Here is a 22,476-nt window from a genome sequence, read left to right on the forward strand (position 1 = left end):
CAGAACAGGCAGATCGACGAAGCACACTGCTGAGGGGAGCAGCGGGTGGGTCAGGAGAGGTCTGCCACACCATGTGGTCACCTCCGGGGCAGGTGGGGATCGAACTCATGCGGAAGTGGCTTTAGCTTCTCAGTGCATTGCTTTAACCCGCTGCGCCACCAGGGAGGGCCTGTCTTCTATTTCTTTTAACAATGCTTTATAATCACCTCTGCATAGGTCCTTCACATCTTTTATTAGGCTTATTCTCAAGTATTTGATGCTTTTTGTTTTAATTATAAAAGGGATTTGATTTCTTCTTTAGATTGATTGTATATATGAAGGCTAGCAATTTTGTGTTTTGAATTTGTATTCTGCTATTTTACTAAACTGGTTGATTGTTTTAGTTAGGTTTTCTGTCCTCTTGTCTTCTCTGGCTAGGACTTCTAGTACGCTACTGAAAAGCAGTGGTGAGAGTGGACATCCTTGTCTTATTCCTCCTCTTAAAGGAAAGGCTTTCAGCTTTCCACTATTGAGAATACTGGTTGTGGGTTTGTCATACATGGCTTTTATCATGTTAAGGTATGTGCCTTATATCCTGAGAATTCCCAGGGTCTTCATCATAAATGGATAAAGTTTGTCGAGTGCTTTCTCAGCATCACTGATATTATCATTTTTTTCTTTTTTTTTTGATGTGTTGGATTACATTAATTGGTTTTTGGAAGCTGAACCCTTGAATAAATTTCACTTGATTGTGGTGTATTATTTTTTTGATGCACTGTTAGACTCTGTTGGCTAGGATTTTACTGAGGATGTCTGCATCAGTGTTCAATAGATTGGGCTGTAGTTTCCTTCTTTGTGTTGTCCTTTTTCAGTTTTGGTATTAGTGTGATGTTGACTTCATTAAATGTAGTTGGTGGTATTCCTTAACAAATTTTCAAAGAGTTTGTGTAGGATATGCAAACTTTTATTTCTGAAAGTGTCATAGAATAAATTTGTGAAGCTGTCTGGTCCCGTACTCTGTTTTGGGGAAAAAGTTTTGATTACTGTTTCAATTTCACTGCTGGTAACTGGTCTATCTAGGTGTTCTATTTCTTTTAAATCTGGCTTTGGATGATTATATCATTCTAAGAATTTGTCCATCTCTTGTAGAATGAACTTGTTTGCATATAAATGTTTATAGTAATCTGATTATTCTTTTGTTTTCTGATTATTCTTTTGTTTTTTGGTTTGTTGTAATTTCTCCTTATGATCCTACTCTTGCAATTTATCCCACTATTTCCATGAGGCTGGTGCAGGTTTATCTGTTTTATTTATTTTTTTTTTTTAAAGATTTATTCATTTATGCATAGAGAACTATGGTACAGGCTAGAGGTGCAGGGGCAGTAAGAGGATTCACCAGAGACAGAGTGGGGAGCAGAACAGGCTGACTAACGAGGTACACTGCTGAGGGAGCAGCAGGCAGGTCAGGAAAGGTCTGCCGTGTCCTGTGGATCACTTCTAGGGCAGGGATCAAACTCATGCTGAAGTGGCTTCAGCTTTTTAGTGCTGTGCTTCAATCCGCTGCACCACCAGGGAGGGTCCTATTTTATTTTTTTAAGACTCAACTTTTGTTTGGTTTTGTTTTTTAAACTTCTATTTCATTTATTTCTGCTTTAATTTTTAGTATTTCCTTTTTTTCTGATTTTGGTTTTGTTATTGTTTTTCTAGTGGCTTCTCCAAGTTCTTATTTCTTGACGTGAGCCTGTATTTCCTTTTATTACTGCTTTTGCTATGTCACATACATTCTGGAAAGTTGTGTACAAAGTGGCATTTGGCTCAAAGTATTTTTTTTCTCTGATTTTTCTCTTTAATGGTCTTCCAATAGTGTAGATTTCAATCTCTATAAGTTGGATGGTTCCTTGTTTTCTTTTTATATTTTACTTATTGTTTGATGCCTTTATGATCAAAGAAAATAATTGAAATGATTCTTGTCTTATTGTATCTGTTGATTTTTGTCTTGTGGGTCAATATGTGATAGATTCTGGAGAATGATCCACACACTCTTGAGAAAAATGTGTACTTAGTGTGAGTTAGATCCTGGCCCCAAAGTGATCCACATGGCACAGCAGGCCTCTCCTGTGTCACCCGCTGCTCCCCTCAGCAGAGTACTTTATCTGTTCCCCATTCTATTTGTAGTGAATCCTCTTGCTGCCCCTGCACCTCTGGTCTGTACTCCATTTCTGTATGCATAAAAAAAATCTTAAAAAAAAAAAAAACCAAAAAACTTTTCAGCTGTAATACTCAATGCTCAAATCCATCTGCATTATTTAATAATCTTCTCAATTAAATCAACGAAGATATGAATCTGGTGGCTTACTGTTTGTACCTACAAAGATATACACAAGTTCTAACCCACAGAACCTCTGAACATGATCTCACTTGGAAAAAGCATCCAATCCAATGAGAGATGTCTTTATAAGAAAATAACAGGGAGAAGGAAAGATAGATATACTGGCCAAAAAACTCCTGAAGCCAATGGAAGCTAAAAATAGGTTAAGAAAGGATTCTCACTAGTTTCAGAGAGAGTAAAGCTCTTGCTAATACATGAGGATTTCAGGTTTCTAATCTCCGTCATGGTAAGAGAACAGGTTCCCACTGTTATAACCACATAGTATGTGATAATTTGTTATAGCAGTCCTCAGAAACCAATATTCTTAACAGATCATCTTCCACTTCTCTTTAAAGCATACCTTCTTCTTAGCTATGCTGACTCTGCCTATATTTCTCAATGTAATTGGATTGGATAAGTGTCTCAAACACCAGAAATATTAGTGTGGTGAGCTTTGTAGTGCAGGTGCAGCAGGTCAGTGGCCACTTTGGCCATGATGGCCTCCACTGCTGTCTGAATTTTATTCAGGGCAAATGATGTGAGTGTCCGTTAGCAGGTGAAAGACTAATATGGTAGAAATACTATAAAAGCAAGAGGTTTCTGGCCATCATTAAAGGGATAATTACAGTACTAAAATGACTAAAACTTATTCTAGAATATAAGTGGAAGCATGATGCTCCCCCTGAAAGGCATCATTAACTTGACACTTTGTATGATCAATAATCCTCCAACACCAAAATTACTTACTCCTGGTCCACTGATTTGGACAAACCACAAATTCAACATAAATGATACAATATGTACCTAATAATGCCACTAGAAAGATTTAGGAGTGGGTCCAACTTTTAACAAGTTACAAATCAAGACAGTAAAAAACAGTTTAAACATTGTAAAATATGGGGCTTTTCATTTAATAGACATTTCCTATTAATTTTTAACTTGATTAAAATTGATTATGCAGGGGGAAAAGGAGTAAATAGTAAGAGATAAGGAAATAAAGAATATTTACTTGAAAAACCTGTTGGTAAAGAACAGGAGGGAAGACTCATTCACTCAAAATTATTTACTGAATGAGTACCATGACTTTCCAGTCACTGGAAAAAAAAAATTTAAAATATCCTAAGAAGACATAGTTTTGAAAACAGCAGAGGGTCTCCCTGGTGGTATAGGGGTTAAGTCTCAGTGTTAACAAGCTATGCCCAGCCTCTGCAGCATGAATTCAATCCCTGGCCAGAGAGCTAAACCACATGGCGCAGCAGACCTCTCCTGTCTCACCCACTACTCTCCTTAGCAGTGTATTTCAGTTGACCCACCTGTTCTGCTCCCCACTATCTCTGGTGAATCCTCTCACCTCTGGCCTACACCCCATGCGCAGCAGACCTCTCCTGTCTCACCCACTACTCTCCTCAGCAGTGTATTTCGGTTGACCCACCTGTTCTGCTCCCCACTATCTCTGGTGAATCCTCTCACCTCTGGCCTACACCCCAGTTCTTATATGCATAATAACTAAAATAAATCTTTAATAAATAAATAAAAACATATTTTCCCTAGAACTAAACGGTATAAAAACCAAGTATTCTAAAAAGGCTGCAAAAATTCCTAATAAAAAAAAATCAGTAAAGTGAAGAAACTTGGGCTCTCTCTGGTGGTGCAGCAGGTTAGGAGACAGCACTGCAAGCTGGCCCTCAGTAGCTTCAGTGACAGTTCAAACCCCAGCCCCAGAGGTCAACCCACATGGCAGAGCAGAGCACTTCGTAGATCTGCCTGTTCTACTCCCTGCTCAGTCTCTGATGAAGCCTCTTACCACCCCCGCTCCTCTGGCCTGTACCCCAGTTCTGTATGCATAAATAAATAAATGTTTTTAAAAAATGAAGCAAATTTCCCTCATCTACTGCTATTTCTGTATCTTTATTTTATAATATTATCCCATGTACAAAAGAACACTTCTGAGATGGGACCAAAACAAGAATAAATTGAGTAAAAGAGAACCTCAGTTAAAACCTGATTCCTTATGCCATTATTTCTTACACATAGAGACTTTGCATATATTTATTTAGTGTACTTTAAGGGTTCTTTGTGCAATAAACAAGTTTTAAAATTTTGTTCATTTTACTTTATTATTTTTTAAAAGATTTATTTATTTATGCATATGGAATTGGGGTACAGGCCAGAGGTGCAGGGGTGGTGTGAGGATTCACCAGAGACAGAGGGAGAGCAAAACAGGCAGACTGAAGGAAGTACACTGCTGAGGGGAACAGTGGGCAGGTCAGGAGCTGCACCATGTGTGTCAACCCCCTGGCTAGGGCTGAACTAGTGCTGAAACTGTTGCATTAGCTTCATAGTGCTGCGCTTTAACCGGAGGTGAACCACATGACATGGCATACCTCTCCGGACCCGCCTGCTGCTCTTCTCAGCAGTGTACCTTGTCGATTTGCCTATTCTGTTCCCTACTCTGTCTCTGGTGAATTCTCTCACCCTCCCCCCCTGCACCTCTGGCCTGTACCCCAGTTCTGTATGCACAAATAAATAAATCTTTAAAAAAAAAAAGATAAGCCACATTTAATTTGGTAAAGCTGAGGTTTTCTTTTTTTAATGTAAGTTGAGTTTAGATTTTTTTAGAAGAGACCTAGTTTGCTTTTTGTTAAAGTACAGTTTCATAAATACAAAATTATGTGTTTTAAATTTTTGCTAATTTTTATAGGGTATAAATGATAGACTCTTAAGTTAGCAGAATGTGGTAAAAACGTACCCTTCTTCCTCTCTTTTCCCCAACTCCTACACCTTTTCCTCACTAGATTTTTTTTTTAAGATTTATTTATTTATGCATACAGTAATGGGGTATAAGCCAGAGAGGTAGGGGTGGGGTGGAATGAGAGACTTTACCAGAGTGAGGAGTAGAACAGGCAGATGTACTGAAATGCACTGCTGAGGGGTGCAGCAGGTGGGTCAGGAGAGGTCTCCCAGGTCATGTGTATTACCTCCCTGGCCAGAGATTGAGCTTGTGCTGCAGCAGCTGAGATAGCTTCATAGTGGTGTTATTTAACCCGTTACACAACCAGGGATCCACTAGTTTGTTTTAATGGTTGAAAATGGCTAGTCTGAGGAGAATCAGAATGAGAACTGAAATACAACTTCAAATGAGAATGCCCCAGTCTGTTGGAACCACAGATGTCCTCTGTGCAGTGCTTTTCCAACAGTAGGTTACACTAGTTAGGTCATGAAAACAACTTAGTGAACAATGACTAGAATTTTAAAAAGTAAAATAGAACAAGATAGCAAATATAATTATCCCTCAGAGGATTGGCTCCAGGAACCCCTGTGGATACAAAAATCCATGGATGTTCCATTCCCATATACTTTAAGTCATCTCTAAATTATTTGTACTACTTATTTCTAGACTACCTATATGCAATGTAAATGGTGCACATGTGGTTGTTATACTGTATTATTTAAGGAGTGAAAGGAGTCAGTACATTTTCAGTACACATTAACCATCACAAATTTAACTGGAATATGTATTTTTGATCTCCAATCCCCCTGAATCTAGAGTACAAAACTTGCAGAAACAAAGGGCTTCTTGTATTAGACTTAAATGCTATGCGAGGTTAGGACAGGTATCATTGGGAATAGGATACACATTTACACACACATCTGAACCTGGGTTGCATATAATATATGCCTTTAACTGTGGCTTAAAAACAACAGCAACAACTTGGAAATTACTCTTTAGCATCTAATCTAACCGCTCTGATTCAATGAAAAGACTCAACTACAGTCTTTCTGCTCTTATGCAAGGTTAAATAAACCAGCTGAAAAGTCTACAATATTTCTGATCTCTTTTAATTACTATTAACAAAGACAGGGGAAAGGATAATTTTGATTTTATCATTTGTTCGCATTTAACATATCTAAACAAACAAAGAAAGAAATACAACTATGGTAACATGAGTCATCCAGGAAACAATTTATTACATAAACCTCTGTAAAAGATTTTTTCATCAGGTAAAATAGGAAAATCCTATGTATCCAGGCTTGCCAGGCAGGGGCTTAGTCACCTATGTTGTTCAGTCTGGATGATATGGTTCCTTCAATCACTGATTCTTGGCTGTATGACTTCCCATACCAGCACCATCAGTATTATCTACAAACTTGCTAGGAGAGCAAATTTGACCCACTTCACATTTATTGAATCAAAAAGTTTGTAATGGAGCCCCGCAACCTGTGCTTTATCGAATGTTCTAGGTGGTTTGTATGTGCACTAAAGTTCGAGAAACACTTCCCTAGATATAATTAACAAAAATGCTGGCGTCAGTGTGTAATCCTCTTCAGTTTTACTATTTCAGCTGGAACTAAATGGAAGTCACTACAGCTAGGTATAACAGGTAAATAACTAAGGAGATTGGTGATAGTGGCCATATAATACAGTTCAAAAAAAAAAATGGTTATCCTGATTATTATAGTATCTTTGGAAGTTATACAGCTTACATTACCTAGATTTCATGTTACCTGCCAAAATCCTCAAAGGATCCATTTCAATACAGATAAGTGTATCTTTTTTATTGCATCCACGAAGTCCTGCAATCAAATTTATAGTAATGTACCAATCTCACTTAAAATATGTTAGCTTTTGAAAGTTTGAAAGTGAAAATATGTTCCATCCTCACAATCTTACTCGACCATTTAGTAACAAGCCTATGAGATCAGCAAAGCAGGAATTATAACTTCATTTTAAAGATGAAAGAAATTGAGACATAAGTGATATTTTTCAAGTTAATACAGTAAGAGTTACAGCATATACTCACAATCACACTTTATTTCCTCAATGCTAACTTTTCCCCAAACAATAATGTTCCAGTCAGTTCACAAAGATTTATCAGTTATATTAACACACTTTAACACATCAATTTACCTAATCCTTTCATAAACAGATTCCTAATAAGAACTGTAACATTTCGGAAATGCATTTTAATAAAGTAGGATGAAGAAGTTATTTTTTCATGAGGCTATGTCAGGAAGAAGCTATCTGGATATAAATGTACAATAAAATTATTGTGCTATAAATGTACTGCTCATGATCTCTAAGTATGTTATGACACAAGTGTTATTTTTATTATCATAAAGACTAAGCAAAAGGAAGTAATCCATGCAAGTTGCCAGCATATTAAACTAGTATGAGCTAAGGTATGTGCCAACAATAAGAAATCAAATTGCTAAATATCCAAATATAGACTAGACACCAATCACCTTATCCAACTAATGTTGGGATTAATTTGTTGAATTAAGTTCATGAAATATATATTGAGGTCAAAATTAAATATTCTTTCTAAATCTGTATTTTGAATTAAAGATGACTGGCAATATCTATCAAAAATGGGTCAATCCTAGGTGACCCAAACAGTAAACTGCAAAGGCATAAGAATGGCTTACTATAGAATTATACATAACAATAATTCCTCAACAGGTAAGGGAGGACATTTGTTGTTTTGCAACCTGGCATTATAGCACCGCTCTTTGACCTCCTTGGCATACACATATGATCTGGGCTGGACCAACAAGATGCTCTTGTTCAGAATTTGGACTCTTGAAGGAGTGCTTCAACAGCAGGAACTTCAAAAGGTAACTTAGAGTGGCTACAGGGGAGATGACAGTCCAGTTGCCCAACAGAATGTGTTCAGCATCTTTTTAAGCAGTTTGTACTTACAAAGAGTCGAAATTTAGCTATAGTTTCCATGCTGTGGTTTTGCCCCCCCCCCCTTTTAAAGGTTTTTTTATTTATGTATACAGAACTGGGGTACAGGCCAGAGGTGCAGGGGTGGTGAAAGGATTCAATAGAGGAAGAGGAGGAACATAACAGGCAGGCTGATGAAATACAATATTGAGGGGGAACAGTGGGTGGGTCAGGTCTGCCACACCATATGGGTCACCTCCCTAGCCAGTGCTGCGCTTTCAACCCATTGCACCACCAGGTTTTGGCACATTTAAACTTGACTATATTGCTTAATCAATCTGTGGTCCAGCCAATCTTTCTAATATCTTTTGCTTAAATGAACCACAATAGGTTTTTCAGTTTGCAAACACAGATCAGGACTAACAGAATGAGAAACTGATCAAACTAACTATGGTACAACTATAGCTATGCAGGTATTTAAAAAAACATGATTTATGTATACAAGTATGTTAGGACACCCAACATTACCTTTAAGTGGGGAAATAAAAAGATGCAGCACTAATTATACAATCTTATTGGTGGGACTGGGATATGCAGATGCACACAAAAAGGCTTTTAAGTACACAGAAAGTTTCTGGAAGGATACAAAACCCACTGTTTACCATAGATAGTAATTTTTATTTTTTACTGTGAGTATTCTATCATGTCACTATTTAAAAAATGGTAGCTTTCCAAAGACTCTATTTTAGTTTTAACACAACAGAGGAAATACTGGTCTCACTGAAAGACCTCCATAGTGACATGGTATTTAAATAGCAAAACTTCTAAAGTAACCAAAAATAGTCACATTAAATGTTAGTCTGCTAAGAAAATTACAAGGAAGCCTTCAAGTAAAATAATCTGTTGTGAAATAGAAGATTTTGATTTCCTTTCATAACCCCTAAAAGCCTCTAAAGAATATTACCCAATATTTGAAGCAACACTTACACACAACTTAGACTGAAAATACACATCTTCACACTCATATCGAACATGATTTTTCTATCTCTTAGCTAAAATTTTCAAGAAAGAAATCTTTAAACCAGAAAGGAAGGGCTTTACCCCAATAAAAGGGGAAGAAAGAAAAAAGAGAAATGGTGGAAAAGGCTCATTAATTACTGTCAGAAATCCACGATAGAGTAGAAATGTACCCCATTTAGAGGTGAGAAAAAGTCTTTCAAATTGTTCAGAGGATAAAACATCAACTTTTTAAACTACAGCATACAATGCTCTTCACAGGATGGTTCCAAAATTCCTTTGCTCTTAAACCCCACAAAATCCTGACAAAAACCCCATACTACACAGGTTGTGTAATACTTCTGGAGTAAAGTCATCCTTTACTCCATCCTTCCTTTAAAGTCAGGAGCTCAATTCTCTTTGTTTTTAATGAACAACAAATACAAATATAGGAGTAAGAGCACAAACTGATAAACAGTGGGAATTATTCAAACATGAGACCATGTCTGATTGTGTCACATTTGATTTATAATTTGTAAAATGAAGTTGATAGTTATCTGGATTGCTGTGAAAATATATAGAAAAGCCATATCACAGTACTCAGTATATGGTATATGCTCAATGAGTGTTTACTAAACCTGTTATGAACCATTCATACCAGTTAGAGCCTTTCCATGTTCCTCTAGTACTTTGTAGATATTGACATTACATATTCATGCAAACTGTTCTCCCCTTTGGGAAAGGGCAGTCTCATTATTTTTCTAAAACAGCACAGTAACTGCCTACAAAAACATCTTAAATTTCTGTTAAACAAAAAAAATATCAAATCATATCCTCCACTCTGCATAGATTTTAAGTCTCCCCAGTCTTAGAACCTGCCTTCCAAACTTTTGCTAGTATAGCATCACTCAGAAACCACTTTATCAATAAAGCCTTTTCATTTTCTAGGGAGTCCAAGTCTCTTTTCTATTAAGGTGCTGGTTCTGTCTGTGAAAAGTCACAAAGTGTTAAGTCTAAATCCTACTTTACATGATAGTTGCCTAAATACATGAAAGTCATTATTATATTCTCTGTTAAGTTTTAGGTTATTTTAGGTTAAATGTTTCAGCTATTTCAATCATTTCTAAAAAGTGTCATGACAAGCCCTCATACCACCCTGACTCATTAGCCCTGAGCCAGGCTTCAATGTGTAGGTATCACTCTGAAATTTCCCATTACTGAACTGTAGTTCAGTTCTAAGTTAAACTATGGCCTGTCTATTACACTTTTAGTAACTGAGAATCACCTTTCTTTTTTCTTGGCTTTACTCATTCATATTGAACCAAGTTAGATAAAACTAGTTTTAAGACATGTGTTGCTGCTTAAACAGCTGACCGCCATCTTGTATATTTATAACTGCTTTTAAAGTAAATTCAGGATTTTAATTTTATTTTCATCAAATTCCATTTTTATGAAATTTAGCCAGCTATTCTGCCTATCAAGGTCATTTGGGATTCTGCCTAGTATAGGTCACCTATTAGATCTTTCAGCCAAATTGAACTTCATCCAAGTTGTTGTTAATGCGAAATATAAATAATTTAGGACTGAATGTACAGCATGATCCTTACAGTTTGCCCACAGAGGTAGTCCTTTATGGATAGTTTATTTACCCAGTTAAAAATCCGCTTGGCAGTAAAACCAGTCAATATCTTCATCTCATACCAATGGTTATCGTGAAAGAGTGTAGCAAGTCCTTTTAATTAAAGGGCTCATAAATAAAACACACTAGGCATATTAATGATTACTGCTTTAATTTGTAACTCATTTCCCTTTACTAATTTTCCCATCAAGGTCAGAAAAGCTTCTGAGCATAAGTGACTTGAAGACACATGCATTTTACTTTGCCCTTTGGTTTAAGTTGAATTAATAATACTTTATCCAAAGAGATAAGAAAAGATGGCCTTTAATAAATAAATCCACTTATACTAAAGAATTCTGTACATCTACAAAACTGTCTCTTTCCAAAGGGGGTCAGTACTGAGGTAAATCATGTATTTATGAGATGAGATCACAGCAAGGTACCACAGATAGGTACAGGAGAAATCAAGGTCGAAGACTAGTGATCGATCCATCTTTCTCTCTCTCTCCTGCAGATAATCAAAAACAGCACCTCCTACTTTATATTCTTCTCAACTTCAAGAGCCCTTTGGGGACATCTGAGATAGTAAAGGACTTTTTCTTTTATTGAATCCAGGGGGATTTGAGAACCAAAAAATTTATTTTGTAGCTTAACATGTGATCCTACATTCCCAAGCAATTATAGTTTGAATAGCTTTTTCCATAGCCTAGACCCCTCCCACTAACTTCTGGAATTTCAACAAATAAGAAAATTCTCTAACATATCACTATTAATAAAGATTTTTGCATCTTACAAAGTGTACACAGACATTGTTTATTCTAAACTCAAAAATCCTGATAAGTTGGTAAGTGAGGCATTCCTATTGCCTTTTTCTAAATGAGAAAACTGATGCTGAAGAAAGTTGAACTTTACCAAGGTCATGTTTAAGCAGTAGAGCCACCACACTAATCAAGACATTCTAATTACAAATCCTAGGATCTTGGAAAATTTTCAAGAGTGCTATCTAAGCTAAAATAACCAGCAAAGCTAGAAATAATATGGTGCCTTGCCTCTGAAATAGAGAGCAGTTATTGTTAAAAGTGGTCAAATGAAGAAGAGGTTATTAACTACCAATTTTAGAAATGGAGGGGGCAGTAGAGCAAGCACAAATATACTACTTAAACTGACTTTATCAAAGCAAATGAAAAAAGGGAAACAAATTACTGATATGCTAATTTCAAAGTTAGCAAAAGTTAGATAAAAACCAAAATCTAAACTATTGTTAAACAATCATATGAGGAGCACTAGGCAGTACTATAACCTTCTACAAACAGAAAACTCAGAAATTTAAATGAATTGTCCATTTGTACAAATACCAATTAGCTCTTTCCAGTAACTCTTTTTACATTGTCCAATAAGGATTAGATGACACTACACTAAGCAAGCTTGAGAAATTTGACTACCACCTTGTATTCTGTGTGGGACATGTGCCAAAAGTCCAAGGCAAATTGGATATATATCCCTGTGATCTATGCCTTGATTTCTGCCAGATGACTGACCCACAGTGGTAGTAGAAATAAATCGGAATTTGTCAATGATTATATTCTACTAGTAAGACGACAGTCCCTCAGATTGAATTTTTAAAAACACAGTAGTGGCGTAGATCAAAACAAAACAAAATACAGACTTAGAAACAGACTATAGTGAACCAATTAAGGAATTATTATCAGCAAAATATGTTAATACATATAAATTCCTCAAAAATGTTGAAAGATTTTCAAAGCACAATTCTATCAATGTGAATAAATTATGTGAGAAAATACATAAAATATTGTGCATTGTTTACAAATACAGATATATACATATGTAGTAATCATAAGGAAACTTTCCAGAAATAAACACACCAAATTCAGAGAGCCGTTACCTCCAAAGAAGAAGGGAGGTAAGGGTCCTTCCTAGTGGCGCAATGGGTTAAATAAAGCACAGCAAAGGGAAGTTATCCGAAGCCACTGCAGCAAAAATTCAACCATGGCCAGGCAGGTGACACATGGCACAGCAGACCTCTTCTGACCCACCCGTTGCTTCTTTCAGTAGTGTGTTTCAGTCTATCTGATCTACTCTCCACTCTGTCTCTGGTGACTCCTCTCACACCCTGCACCTCTGGCCTGTACTTCAGTTCTTGTATGCATAAATAAATAAATCTTTAAAAAAAAGAGATATAAAAGGATATATAAGTACTTTAACAGTATCTATAATGTTTATTTTCTGAACACAGTAAGACCTGATTCCAGAAAAAAAAAAAAAGAATGAAAAAAATATGAGACAAACACAAAAGGTAATATTCAAAATTAGTATAAAATCAAACATTGAACACACACACACACAAAAAAACCAACACTACCAAATGCTACACTGCATAAAAACTGGAGGGCAACTTTATAATAAAGGATTCATTAACTCTTCAGCAAGATAAAGAAAAAACCCAAGCTCATCTAAATCTTACAAATGAACACTCAAATTTACTGTGGAAAATAATCAATTTGACATAAAATTTACTGTCATAATAGGCTATATTTGAACTTCTTTTCCAAAATATCAGAAATGAAGTAAACCAAGGACTATGAAGAATATAGACGATGACCCCCCCCCACAATGCAAATAAAAAATCTGATATAAACCCTGACCCCCATGGCTTATTATAAGGATATACAGCTTTAGGTACCCCTTGAACAGGAACAAAGTGACCCAGTATACTAAAACTACAAAATTATTCACACACTGAAGAATCAAAACATGGCTATATTCTCTAAGCGAAATAGTCAGAAATCAAAAAGTCAAAAGACTGAGAAAAACAAAATAAAACATGGTTAAAACCAAAAGCACCATTCCTAATTTGCTCAAGCAATGCTTCACAGTGGTCAGTTCTGCAAGATTTTTTTACAATTCTAACCATAAACCTATTTTCTTGAGTTAGATGGGAAGAGGTTTCTGTGCCTTGTAATCAAACAGATTCTTTCTAGAATCTTTTGAAATCATTTTGTGGACTTCGTTAGTCACAGGCTGCTAAAAATAAAGATATTCTGAAATAACATGAACAGCTCTGAATCTTGAACTTTCCGTAAAACATCTAGATGTAAACAAACATGGCAAGTTCAAGAAAATACTAACACAGACTATGAAAGCAACAAATAGAATAAAGGATGGTAGACTCCTCAGTTATCTGGTGGTCACAAATGAGTAAGCTAAGCAGGGGATTGAGGAGGGGAAAAAACACATTAGAAGACATAGAAGGTAAATTTTTCAAACAAACATGGGGAAAATTTGAAAAACAATTATGAAGTAGACTAAAAAGTGAAGATGAAATATTAACCATTTGTTAAGTCAGTGTGACACACATGATATCACATATTAATCTACAGACAAGAACATCAAGATTTGGGAAGAGAGGTGGCCCATGCTCACATTGCAGGTTAAGGAACAGAGAAAAACTTTTATCTTTTTTTATATATGATGGTTCTCATTTTTGCACAAATAAAGGTCATATGTGTTTTTACTAAAAGGAACTGGGGGACTATGCACTCCCACAGCAAACCAAGAAATTAGTAAACTTATAGAAGAGGCCTGATATACAATATGAGAATCAAGAAATATGTGTGATTTGGAGGAGAGAGCATGGACTTTGGAGTTAAGACTATGGTTCAAATTCCATTTGGTGATTGGCTCTGTCAGGGATATTACTATTCAGATTCACTGAGTTATGTCACTAGAGAAAAGCCTTCTATCCCAGTCACAGTCTCACATTTTCACTATATTACATTGTATTCTTTTTAAGAGGATCATAAGAAAAATTTCTTTCAAGAAATTTTTTAAACAATATTTTTAACAATAATTACTATGGAATAATTAAAAGCATGCATATTATATAATTAAAGTGGATAAAACAATTAGGGTAAGTATACAGGATTATCTCTTTGTATAGGGTGGTGTTAAATACAGTATTCATTTCAAAAAGGTATACACAATTTCTGTCATCATCATACACTTTGAATATTAATGTTTCTGGTTTCATCTTTGTTTCTACTTATTCTCTTACTGTTTTTCCTTAGTCCCTGTGGTAGGCAGAAAATACTCCTTCCCTCCCCAACAATGACACACCAACACTAATCCCAGGAATTGCTACCCCACAGATCAAAGAAGACATTGCAGATGTAATTAAAATCATAGACCTTGAGATAGGGAGATCATCCTGAGTTATCCAGGAAAACTCAATCTAATCACATGAGTCAAAAAGCAGGCAACCTTTCCCCAGATCCTATCACAGGTAGAATTCCCCAAGAGGAGGGAGGAAAACGTGACAGTAGAAGAACTTAATCTGTTGCTGTTGCTGGCTTTGAAGGAGGAGGAGGTTGAGGGCCACAGCCAAGGAATGTGGGTGGTCTCTAAAACTGGGAACAACTTGCAAATCATAGCCAGCAAGAAAAGGGCTCTCAGACCTGCAAGGAACCATATTTTATAACAACAACTTGAATAGTACAGACCCTTCACAAGGAAGCCAAGTCCTGCTGAAACACTGATTTCAGCCTGGTGAACCACACATCAAACTTCTGACATGTTCCTACATATACAGGAAATTAGACATACTTCAGAACCGTAAGACCATAGACAACTTGTACTGCCTTAACTACTAAGTATGTGTGGCACCCTGTTATGGTAGCAAGAGAAAACTAATTACCATCTTTCTCATTTGCATTAAAAAATTAAACACTTTAAACAAAATATTCATTTTGTAGAAGAATTGGGGTGCAGGCCAAAGGTATGTGTGGAGGTTAAGAGTACCCACCAGAGACTTAGTGGGAAGCAGAACAGGCAGATTTACTCGAATACACTGCTTAAGGGGAGCAGCAGGCAAGACAGCAGAGGTCGGTTGTGAACCACATGCACATTGGTTCCCTGGCTATGGTTCTAACCCAGGCGGTGGTAATAGCTCTGTGACTTAAACCTTACACCACCAGCAAAAAAACTACCTTTTCAAAGTTTTCTTAAATCCTTTCTCTACACAAGAAGAAATAAATTGGTTAATGCAATGTAGTCTACCCAGCAGAGGCTACCTAGTACTCATTCATCATTCACCCGAACTAATTCTGTGCCAGGCATGGACTTGACTTTAGGTAGTTCACTAGAGCATGAATGCATCAATATTCATTTTCTTCCTTTCTCTCTCATATTTGATGAGAACTAAAATAACTGACAACTACACCTGAAAAAGAGAACACTCTGAAGAGAGAACTGGGAGAAATGTAAAGACCTACATTTAAAGCTCTGAAAACTAAAAACTTACAAGAGATGGAGATGAGAGAATCATTAATAACCTGTCCCAATTATCACAGCTCAAGCTATCGAGTTCATCTGTAAAATGACAACATATATTTAGTAAAGTATTAAGGATGAAAAAATTTGATATTGTACTCAAACTATAAAAAAATGGAGAATTTCTCACAAAAATCTACTACAAAGTACCCAAAAGCTTATGCAGAGAATTCCATTATCAATTAAACTTGGATATACCTGAGAGATTCCTTAAACCAAACCCCAGAAAGAAAAAAACCTCACAGCAAAAAAGAACCAATTTTAGAATATTTCAGGAAAAAAAGGCCCATGGCTGACTACCACAGGAATGTCTAGTACTAATACAAACACCACTTTTACAAGAACATTTCTAAGGATGAGACCCAAACAGTTTTTGGCGTAAGAAACATTGCAGAAATTAAGACGGTGTGACAATGTGTATATTATAGCAAAGGAGTCTATTTTCTAGCACCTTTTGCTAGGTATCCTATACCCACAAATCAGAAATAAAAGCCAGAATGCACATTGTAAAACTAGGCTGATAAAATCCAATGGAAATGTTCACGCAGAAAATAAAAAAATTAGAAAAGGGGACAAGTCAGCATGTGGCTGCATCTTTTGTAGCAAAGGACATAGCTACAGACTAAGAGTGAGCAGACAGTAACAAAATGGAGAAGCATAGCAGGCTAGAGTGAGGGAAAAACAGCTGAGCCGGCAAAATTAGGAGCTGCTCAAATAAAATAGCAAAATTACTGGCTACTGCAAGAAGAGGAGAGCTGGAGAGATAAAATGAAGAGGGGAAGCTGCGACAAAGATAAGGGAGAAAAATTAAGTTCATGCAGGAGCAGGAGCACAAAAGCGCTGAGAAAGAAGAGAGGCATTATTTGAAATGAGGTGGAAATAGGTTCACCAGAAAAGGTTAACAAAGGGAAAAAAAATAAGAAAAACAGGGCAGCTGCCTTTATGGTTCAGTATTAATCTCAGGAGAAATAGAAATACTAGGGGAAGAAAGAAGTAAATCAACTAATTAGGAAAAGGAGACAAAGAGGAAAGGCAGTCAAAAATCTTTAAAGACAAAATAAAATGCATAAAGTATTAGTTTAAGTAAAACATAATGTCTAAAATTCAAATGCTGCTTCAGACATATTTTCTCTCTCTCATTTGATAAAATAGTTAAACACATCTAAAAACAGGCAACACTAAACAATAGTTCAGGGTGGCATCTGTGATACAATGGTAAAGAAAAGCAAGGAAAGAATTTTTATCAGAGTACTCACTGCTAGTGTACACCTGGGAGAGAATAAGAGGTATGTGTGATGTGGATATGTATTTCTTAGCATGACATGGACACTGATTTATTACTATTCTTTAAAATTATTAAACTATGCAGACATATACATGTATGTGTTATATGAATGCTGTTAATGTCATAGTTTTAAAAAAAAATTAATGGAGTTTTTCTACCTCCAAATTTTCCAGTTTGCTTCTCTAGCTTGTTTTCTGAGAATAGTTTAACAAATTTGTTCATGTAATAATAAGATTGGTGTCTCCAGTCTTAGGTTTTGCCTAAGTCTTAAGTACTCTACCACAGACCTAGTGAATCAAAATACTGGGGGGTTGAGGGGGGCTGAGCCACTGAATATTTTTTTAACACTCTAGGTGAGTCACAAAAAAAAAAAAAAAAAAAAACCTTTGAGTCTCTCACAGGAATAGGTCTTCATTCCACTAAAGGTTTGGAGAATTTAAGCCGTTCCTTCCCCAAGTTCTCTAAGATTTTTGCTCCTATCCTCTCTTGTATTCTCAATCTTTTAACCTGTTTTCTCCATATTAGTACACACACACACACCACACATACCTCAACCTGATCTTGCAACCAACTCTAAACTTCTCACTCCTCCCTTCCTTTCACACTTAAAGTTTCCAATGGCTTACAGATAGTTCTACTTTTAACTCACCAATCTCTTTTTTAAAGCATCAATACTATAACTGAGCTGTAAAATGAACTTCCAGTTGCCTAGCAGGCATTTCCCCCTTACCCATCTAGCAAATTCCTTATCATCACTCTCTAATTTCAATATTGCAGCACCTCCCTCAAAGGTCCATCAACTTATCAAAAATCTGATATTGAACTGCCCACTTTTACATTTAAGACAAAGTCCAAAGTTTTCCGAACAACAAACAATATTATTTAAAATGCATGTGGTAGTCAAAAGGCACAAACTTCTAGTTATAAGATACATAAGTTATAAGAGACATTAAGTAGTGTAAAGCATAATGAGTACAGTTAACAATATTGTATAACTTATTCGAAGTTCTCATGAAAAGGAAAAACATGTAATCATGTGATGATGGATCTTAACCAGACTTACTCTAATCTTCATTTTGCATTACATAGAAGCATCAAATCACTGTTATACAGTAAAATAAACATAATGTTATTATGTTTATCTCAATTACAAAATATTTTCAGACATGTGATAAAGGTACACAAGACTACACAAGTCTTGTTTATTGTTTTATGTAGTACTTTTCCTCAAAAAGATTTAAAAGTTTTGACCTAACTAATTTTGGGGGACAGTGGGGGGAGGGGCAAAAGGGGAGGCATTTAAGATAGAACACAGCCAGGCTTGTTATTTTATGGGCTTAGATGAGAGTCAGTGAAGAGGAAAGATTAGTGAAGAGGTTAAAATGATAGGCTGCTGCCAGAATTTCTGAAGCAACAATTTTACAATTTTTGATTGATCTGTGTATGCTATTAAGGCAGGTTTTTCTTTTTTTAAAACCAGTTTCTGTTTTATATATAGTTTTAAATGACACGTTTCTAAATGATTTTTCCAAAGCAAGACTTTACCAATGAAAACTTAAAAGCTACATCTTGGGGGGGGGGGAAGGGAGGGAAATGCATGGGACTAGGGTGGTGGCACAGGGGTGATCTGGTGATGGGAAACCCGCGGGGATTACAATCGAGAGGGAAAAAAAAAATGTGCAAAATGATGTAAAAATAAACTTTGTAATAAAAAAAAATAACTTCAACAAAGCATAGAGCTAAAACTAAAGAAATTAAAATTAGTGAGAATTTCCTAGGGAAAAAAAAAAAGCTACATCTTAACTGCATTTGTCCATAAGTAAAAGTATTTCAGCAGTATTATTCTGATCATGATCCTCTGAAAGAGAAACTCGGAGAAAATGTGAATGGTTCCCTTCTGTTAGAAAGCCAAAATACTCCTATATTTGTCCCTACTGAGGGAAGGAAAAGACAAGGATGACTGTTTTAAAGGTGAAGGAAAGTAACAAAGGAAATGTAGTGATTTCCTTCATTTTAAGGTGCTGTTTTTTTATTTTATTTTATTTTTTAAGATTTATTTATGCATATAGAACTGGGGCAGGCCAGAGGTGCAAAGGTGGTGAGGGGATTCACCAGGGAGGGGAACAGAACAGGCAGACAGGAAGTACACTACTGAGGGGAGCAGTGGGCAAGTAAGGAAGAGGTCTGTTATACCTTGTGGGTCACTTTCCAGGCCAGGGATAGAACTGGATGGAGCTGAAGCAGCTGCAACTAGTTTCACAGTGCTGCGCTTTAACCTTTTGCGCCACCAGGGAGGGCAACGATGCATGTTTTTATACAACTTTTATTTTAAAAAATTAGGATGGATGTCATATTGTAGATTTAATGTCATCTTTTTTGGAGGGAGGGTGACCTTAAGTGTATCTTACAATTATGGGTATACTTTGAATTAAAGAAACACGGTAAAAGATTTCAGTCAGTTTTATTAGCAAGAATTGGGCTAAAAATTTCTGTCATCAAGTTATTAAAATGGCCTGGAATTAAGAGCAAAAGAGTGATAAAAAGTGAGCTACATTAAGGTAGAGAGAAATAAGTCACCTGCAGTCAAGATGCAAGGAAAATCCTGACACCTCACAAAAGTTTAAGATAGTGACTGTGAAAACATCTTGGAAGACCCATCTTAGATTCTGAAGGACTGATGAGATACCCAGAGAAGGCACTTCAAGCAGATAGGTGAGAGAGGAATCACAAAAACAAAAAACACAGAAATCAGTCACTGGGCTTAAATGGCAGGGGAAGCAAAGGAGGAAAGTGAATCATGAGAAAGATTAGAAAAGTAAATAGGGGCTAAATTAAGGAATTCTTTAAAAATCAAACTAAAACTATGAACAGAGGAATAGCCTCCTGAGAGTCATGTTTCACAAAGACATGTAACCTGACAGTAAAATACACTGGCTGAACTGGAGTGGAGAGATTGTACAATTTAGTGCCAAGGTAACAATAGTAATGCCTCTGAACTGCCTGGAGATACTAACAGACCATCAACTTGTTAATATTTTGTAGACCTACTTCCAGCACAGTGTTTAAATCCACAGTAGATCCTCCCTAAGTAAAGTGAAAGCAAACAACCTGCACAGGCTGATCTGAATCTTCACTACAACTAAGTAGTGATAACCACTCTCACTTTCAAATTATAGTCAACATGTACTCTCTCTTCAATCTAGGCTTTGAAACTTACCCCGTCAGTCTTCAGAATATGCAACCGCATTTTTAAAGTATATAAATTTGCTACAAAATATTGGCAAAACACTGCCTATTCCAGGATTTAAGCAGGCAACCATGCAGTTTCCATACAGCACATCAAAACATCTTGCTTAAAAAACATTTATAGCAAGAAGTTCTTTTAGACAGCAATCAACATCTTTCTTGTGTTATTTACTGAATCTGCTACATCACTAGTGCACCAACAAGTTGGCGCTTATATTTCTAAAGTTGTGCAAAGGGTTCAAAGTTGTGTAAGAGTCATCATCACTGAAATCAGACTCTGGTATATTAATAGTTATAACACCTGAACAAGTGTTGGTTTTATTATTAGATTCAAAGTAATGCCAAAAAAATCACAAGTGAATAAAAAGTATTTCACAATGGATTTATCTGTGAAATATACCTGAATTTAACATAATTTACGTGCGAATAACTGAATTTCCTCGTTTCACACATCAGCTCACTTTAGAGCTAGCAGTTGGGATCCTGATTTGATATACTGAAAAAAAAATCAGTGTGCCTGTCGCACACCCACGGGCACGCCCGCACACGCGCGCGCGCGCGCACACACACACACACACAAGAACACACCCATAGCGCAGCACAGAAAGGCCTTGCATTACTATCAGCCATCCCCAGTTTACACGTGGCAAGAGTCGAGAGAACTCTTACGCTTTATTGACCTCAAAAGTGACTCCCTAGCCGTCAAGTAATGAGAAGTGACTTATTGACTTGGGAGTTGAAGGTATCAAAAAAATTTTCTTAAGGGTTTCGTTGTCTCCTTTTCAGCTGGCTGCCCCCACACCAGGGAGTACTTTGACAAGGTCTTGGCAGATACGTGTAGGTCGAGGTGCCGCTGGTTAGGAAACTCAAGACCCTCTGCGCATCACCTTCTGCTCCCCTCTGCCTTTTCCTTCACCTGGGTGGAGAAGCGACCCCAGGCCAGGGCCCCTGGCGTGGGAGTGCGGTTGTCAGATTCCTGCCCTGACGACCCACGGCTGCGCCAATCATGTTAGCCCCAGGTTAGGTGTTGCAAAACGGCTGCCGAGGCCCCGGCTACAGGGCTGGCCTGGGCGGGGGCCGAGGCCCGGGCCTGGCCAGGCCGCGGCCGCTCGCAGTGCCCACGTCACCAGCTCCAGCACTGCGGAAATGGAGCGGCGCGGTAGGGGAGGAGGCGCCGGGCGGCGTCCGCGCCCGCGCCGCCGCCAGACGCCGTTTGCCCCTCAGCCTGGGCCGGGAGGTCGCCGACACCCGCCCGGCCGTGCCCCGGGCCCTCACCTGTGTCGCCGATGATGATGTACTTGAAGAGATAGGCGTACGCCATGGCCGCGGCCGCTCGGTGCCAGGGCTCACGGCTCCTCCTCCTGCTACTGCTCCTCCTCCGCGCCCCTCACCCCGACACCGCTCTGCCTCGAAACGCCAGGCCCCGTCCGCTGCTGCTGTCGGGGCCGTCAGCCGCCGGGAATGAGGGGTCGAGAGGAAGCCGCACAAACTGACACCGGTGGAGGCGAGAGAGACAGCGCCCGACCGAGCTCAGCCGAACAATAACAGCCGCCGCGGCGCCCCCGCCCCGCCTCCGCGCCGACCCGGAAGTGCTGCGACCGCCGGCGCCGCCGGAGGAAAGGGGTGGAGCCCCGCAAGCAGGCGCCCCCACGCTGGCCAGGGCCCCGCCCAGCCAGAGCTCCGCCCGGGACCGTCGGAGCCACGCCCAGCGTCAGGCCGGCCGCGCCTAGACGACCCCGTCCGCCCGGAGTTGGGGGAGGTAGTGCCGGGGTCTATGGGGACGTTTGAGCCTGCGACCCCGGCGACAGGGAGACGAAGGAGGAAGGGTTCGGTTCCGTCGCTGCTGAGCGGGGTGCTGCCGCATTCTTCCCCTGCTGTGGTGGCGCGGGGCACATGGTGGGAAGGTGGAGGTCGAGTTCGGTGCAGGGCCCCGCCCAGGGTTCTGGGGAAGGTGTTTGAAAAGCGCCCCC

At 38.1% G+C, this 22,476-nt stretch overlaps 1 protein-coding gene across 1 annotated transcript in view; it reads right to left on the reverse strand.

The window, feature by feature from the left end:
- RAB2A (RAB2A, member RAS oncogene family) overlaps positions 1-22,126 on the reverse strand; it is a 66,190-nt gene extending 44,064 nt beyond the window's left edge. The window contains exon 1 of the mRNA XM_004679851.2: positions 21,782-22,126. Within this exon, the coding sequence (XP_004679908.1) occupies positions 21,782-21,827 (46 nt within the window). The 5' untranslated portion in view covers positions 21,828-22,126. The remainder of the gene's footprint in view (positions 1-21,781) is intronic.
- Between the last annotated feature and the right edge of the window lie 350 nt (positions 22,127-22,476).

The sequence above is a fragment of the Condylura cristata genome, unplaced genomic scaffold (assembly GCF_000260355.1).
Source record: "Condylura cristata isolate star-nosed mole 26May11 unplaced genomic scaffold, ConCri1.0 scaffold00009, whole genome shotgun sequence".
Taxonomy (NCBI): Eukaryota; Metazoa; Chordata; class Mammalia; order Eulipotyphla; family Talpidae; genus Condylura; species Condylura cristata.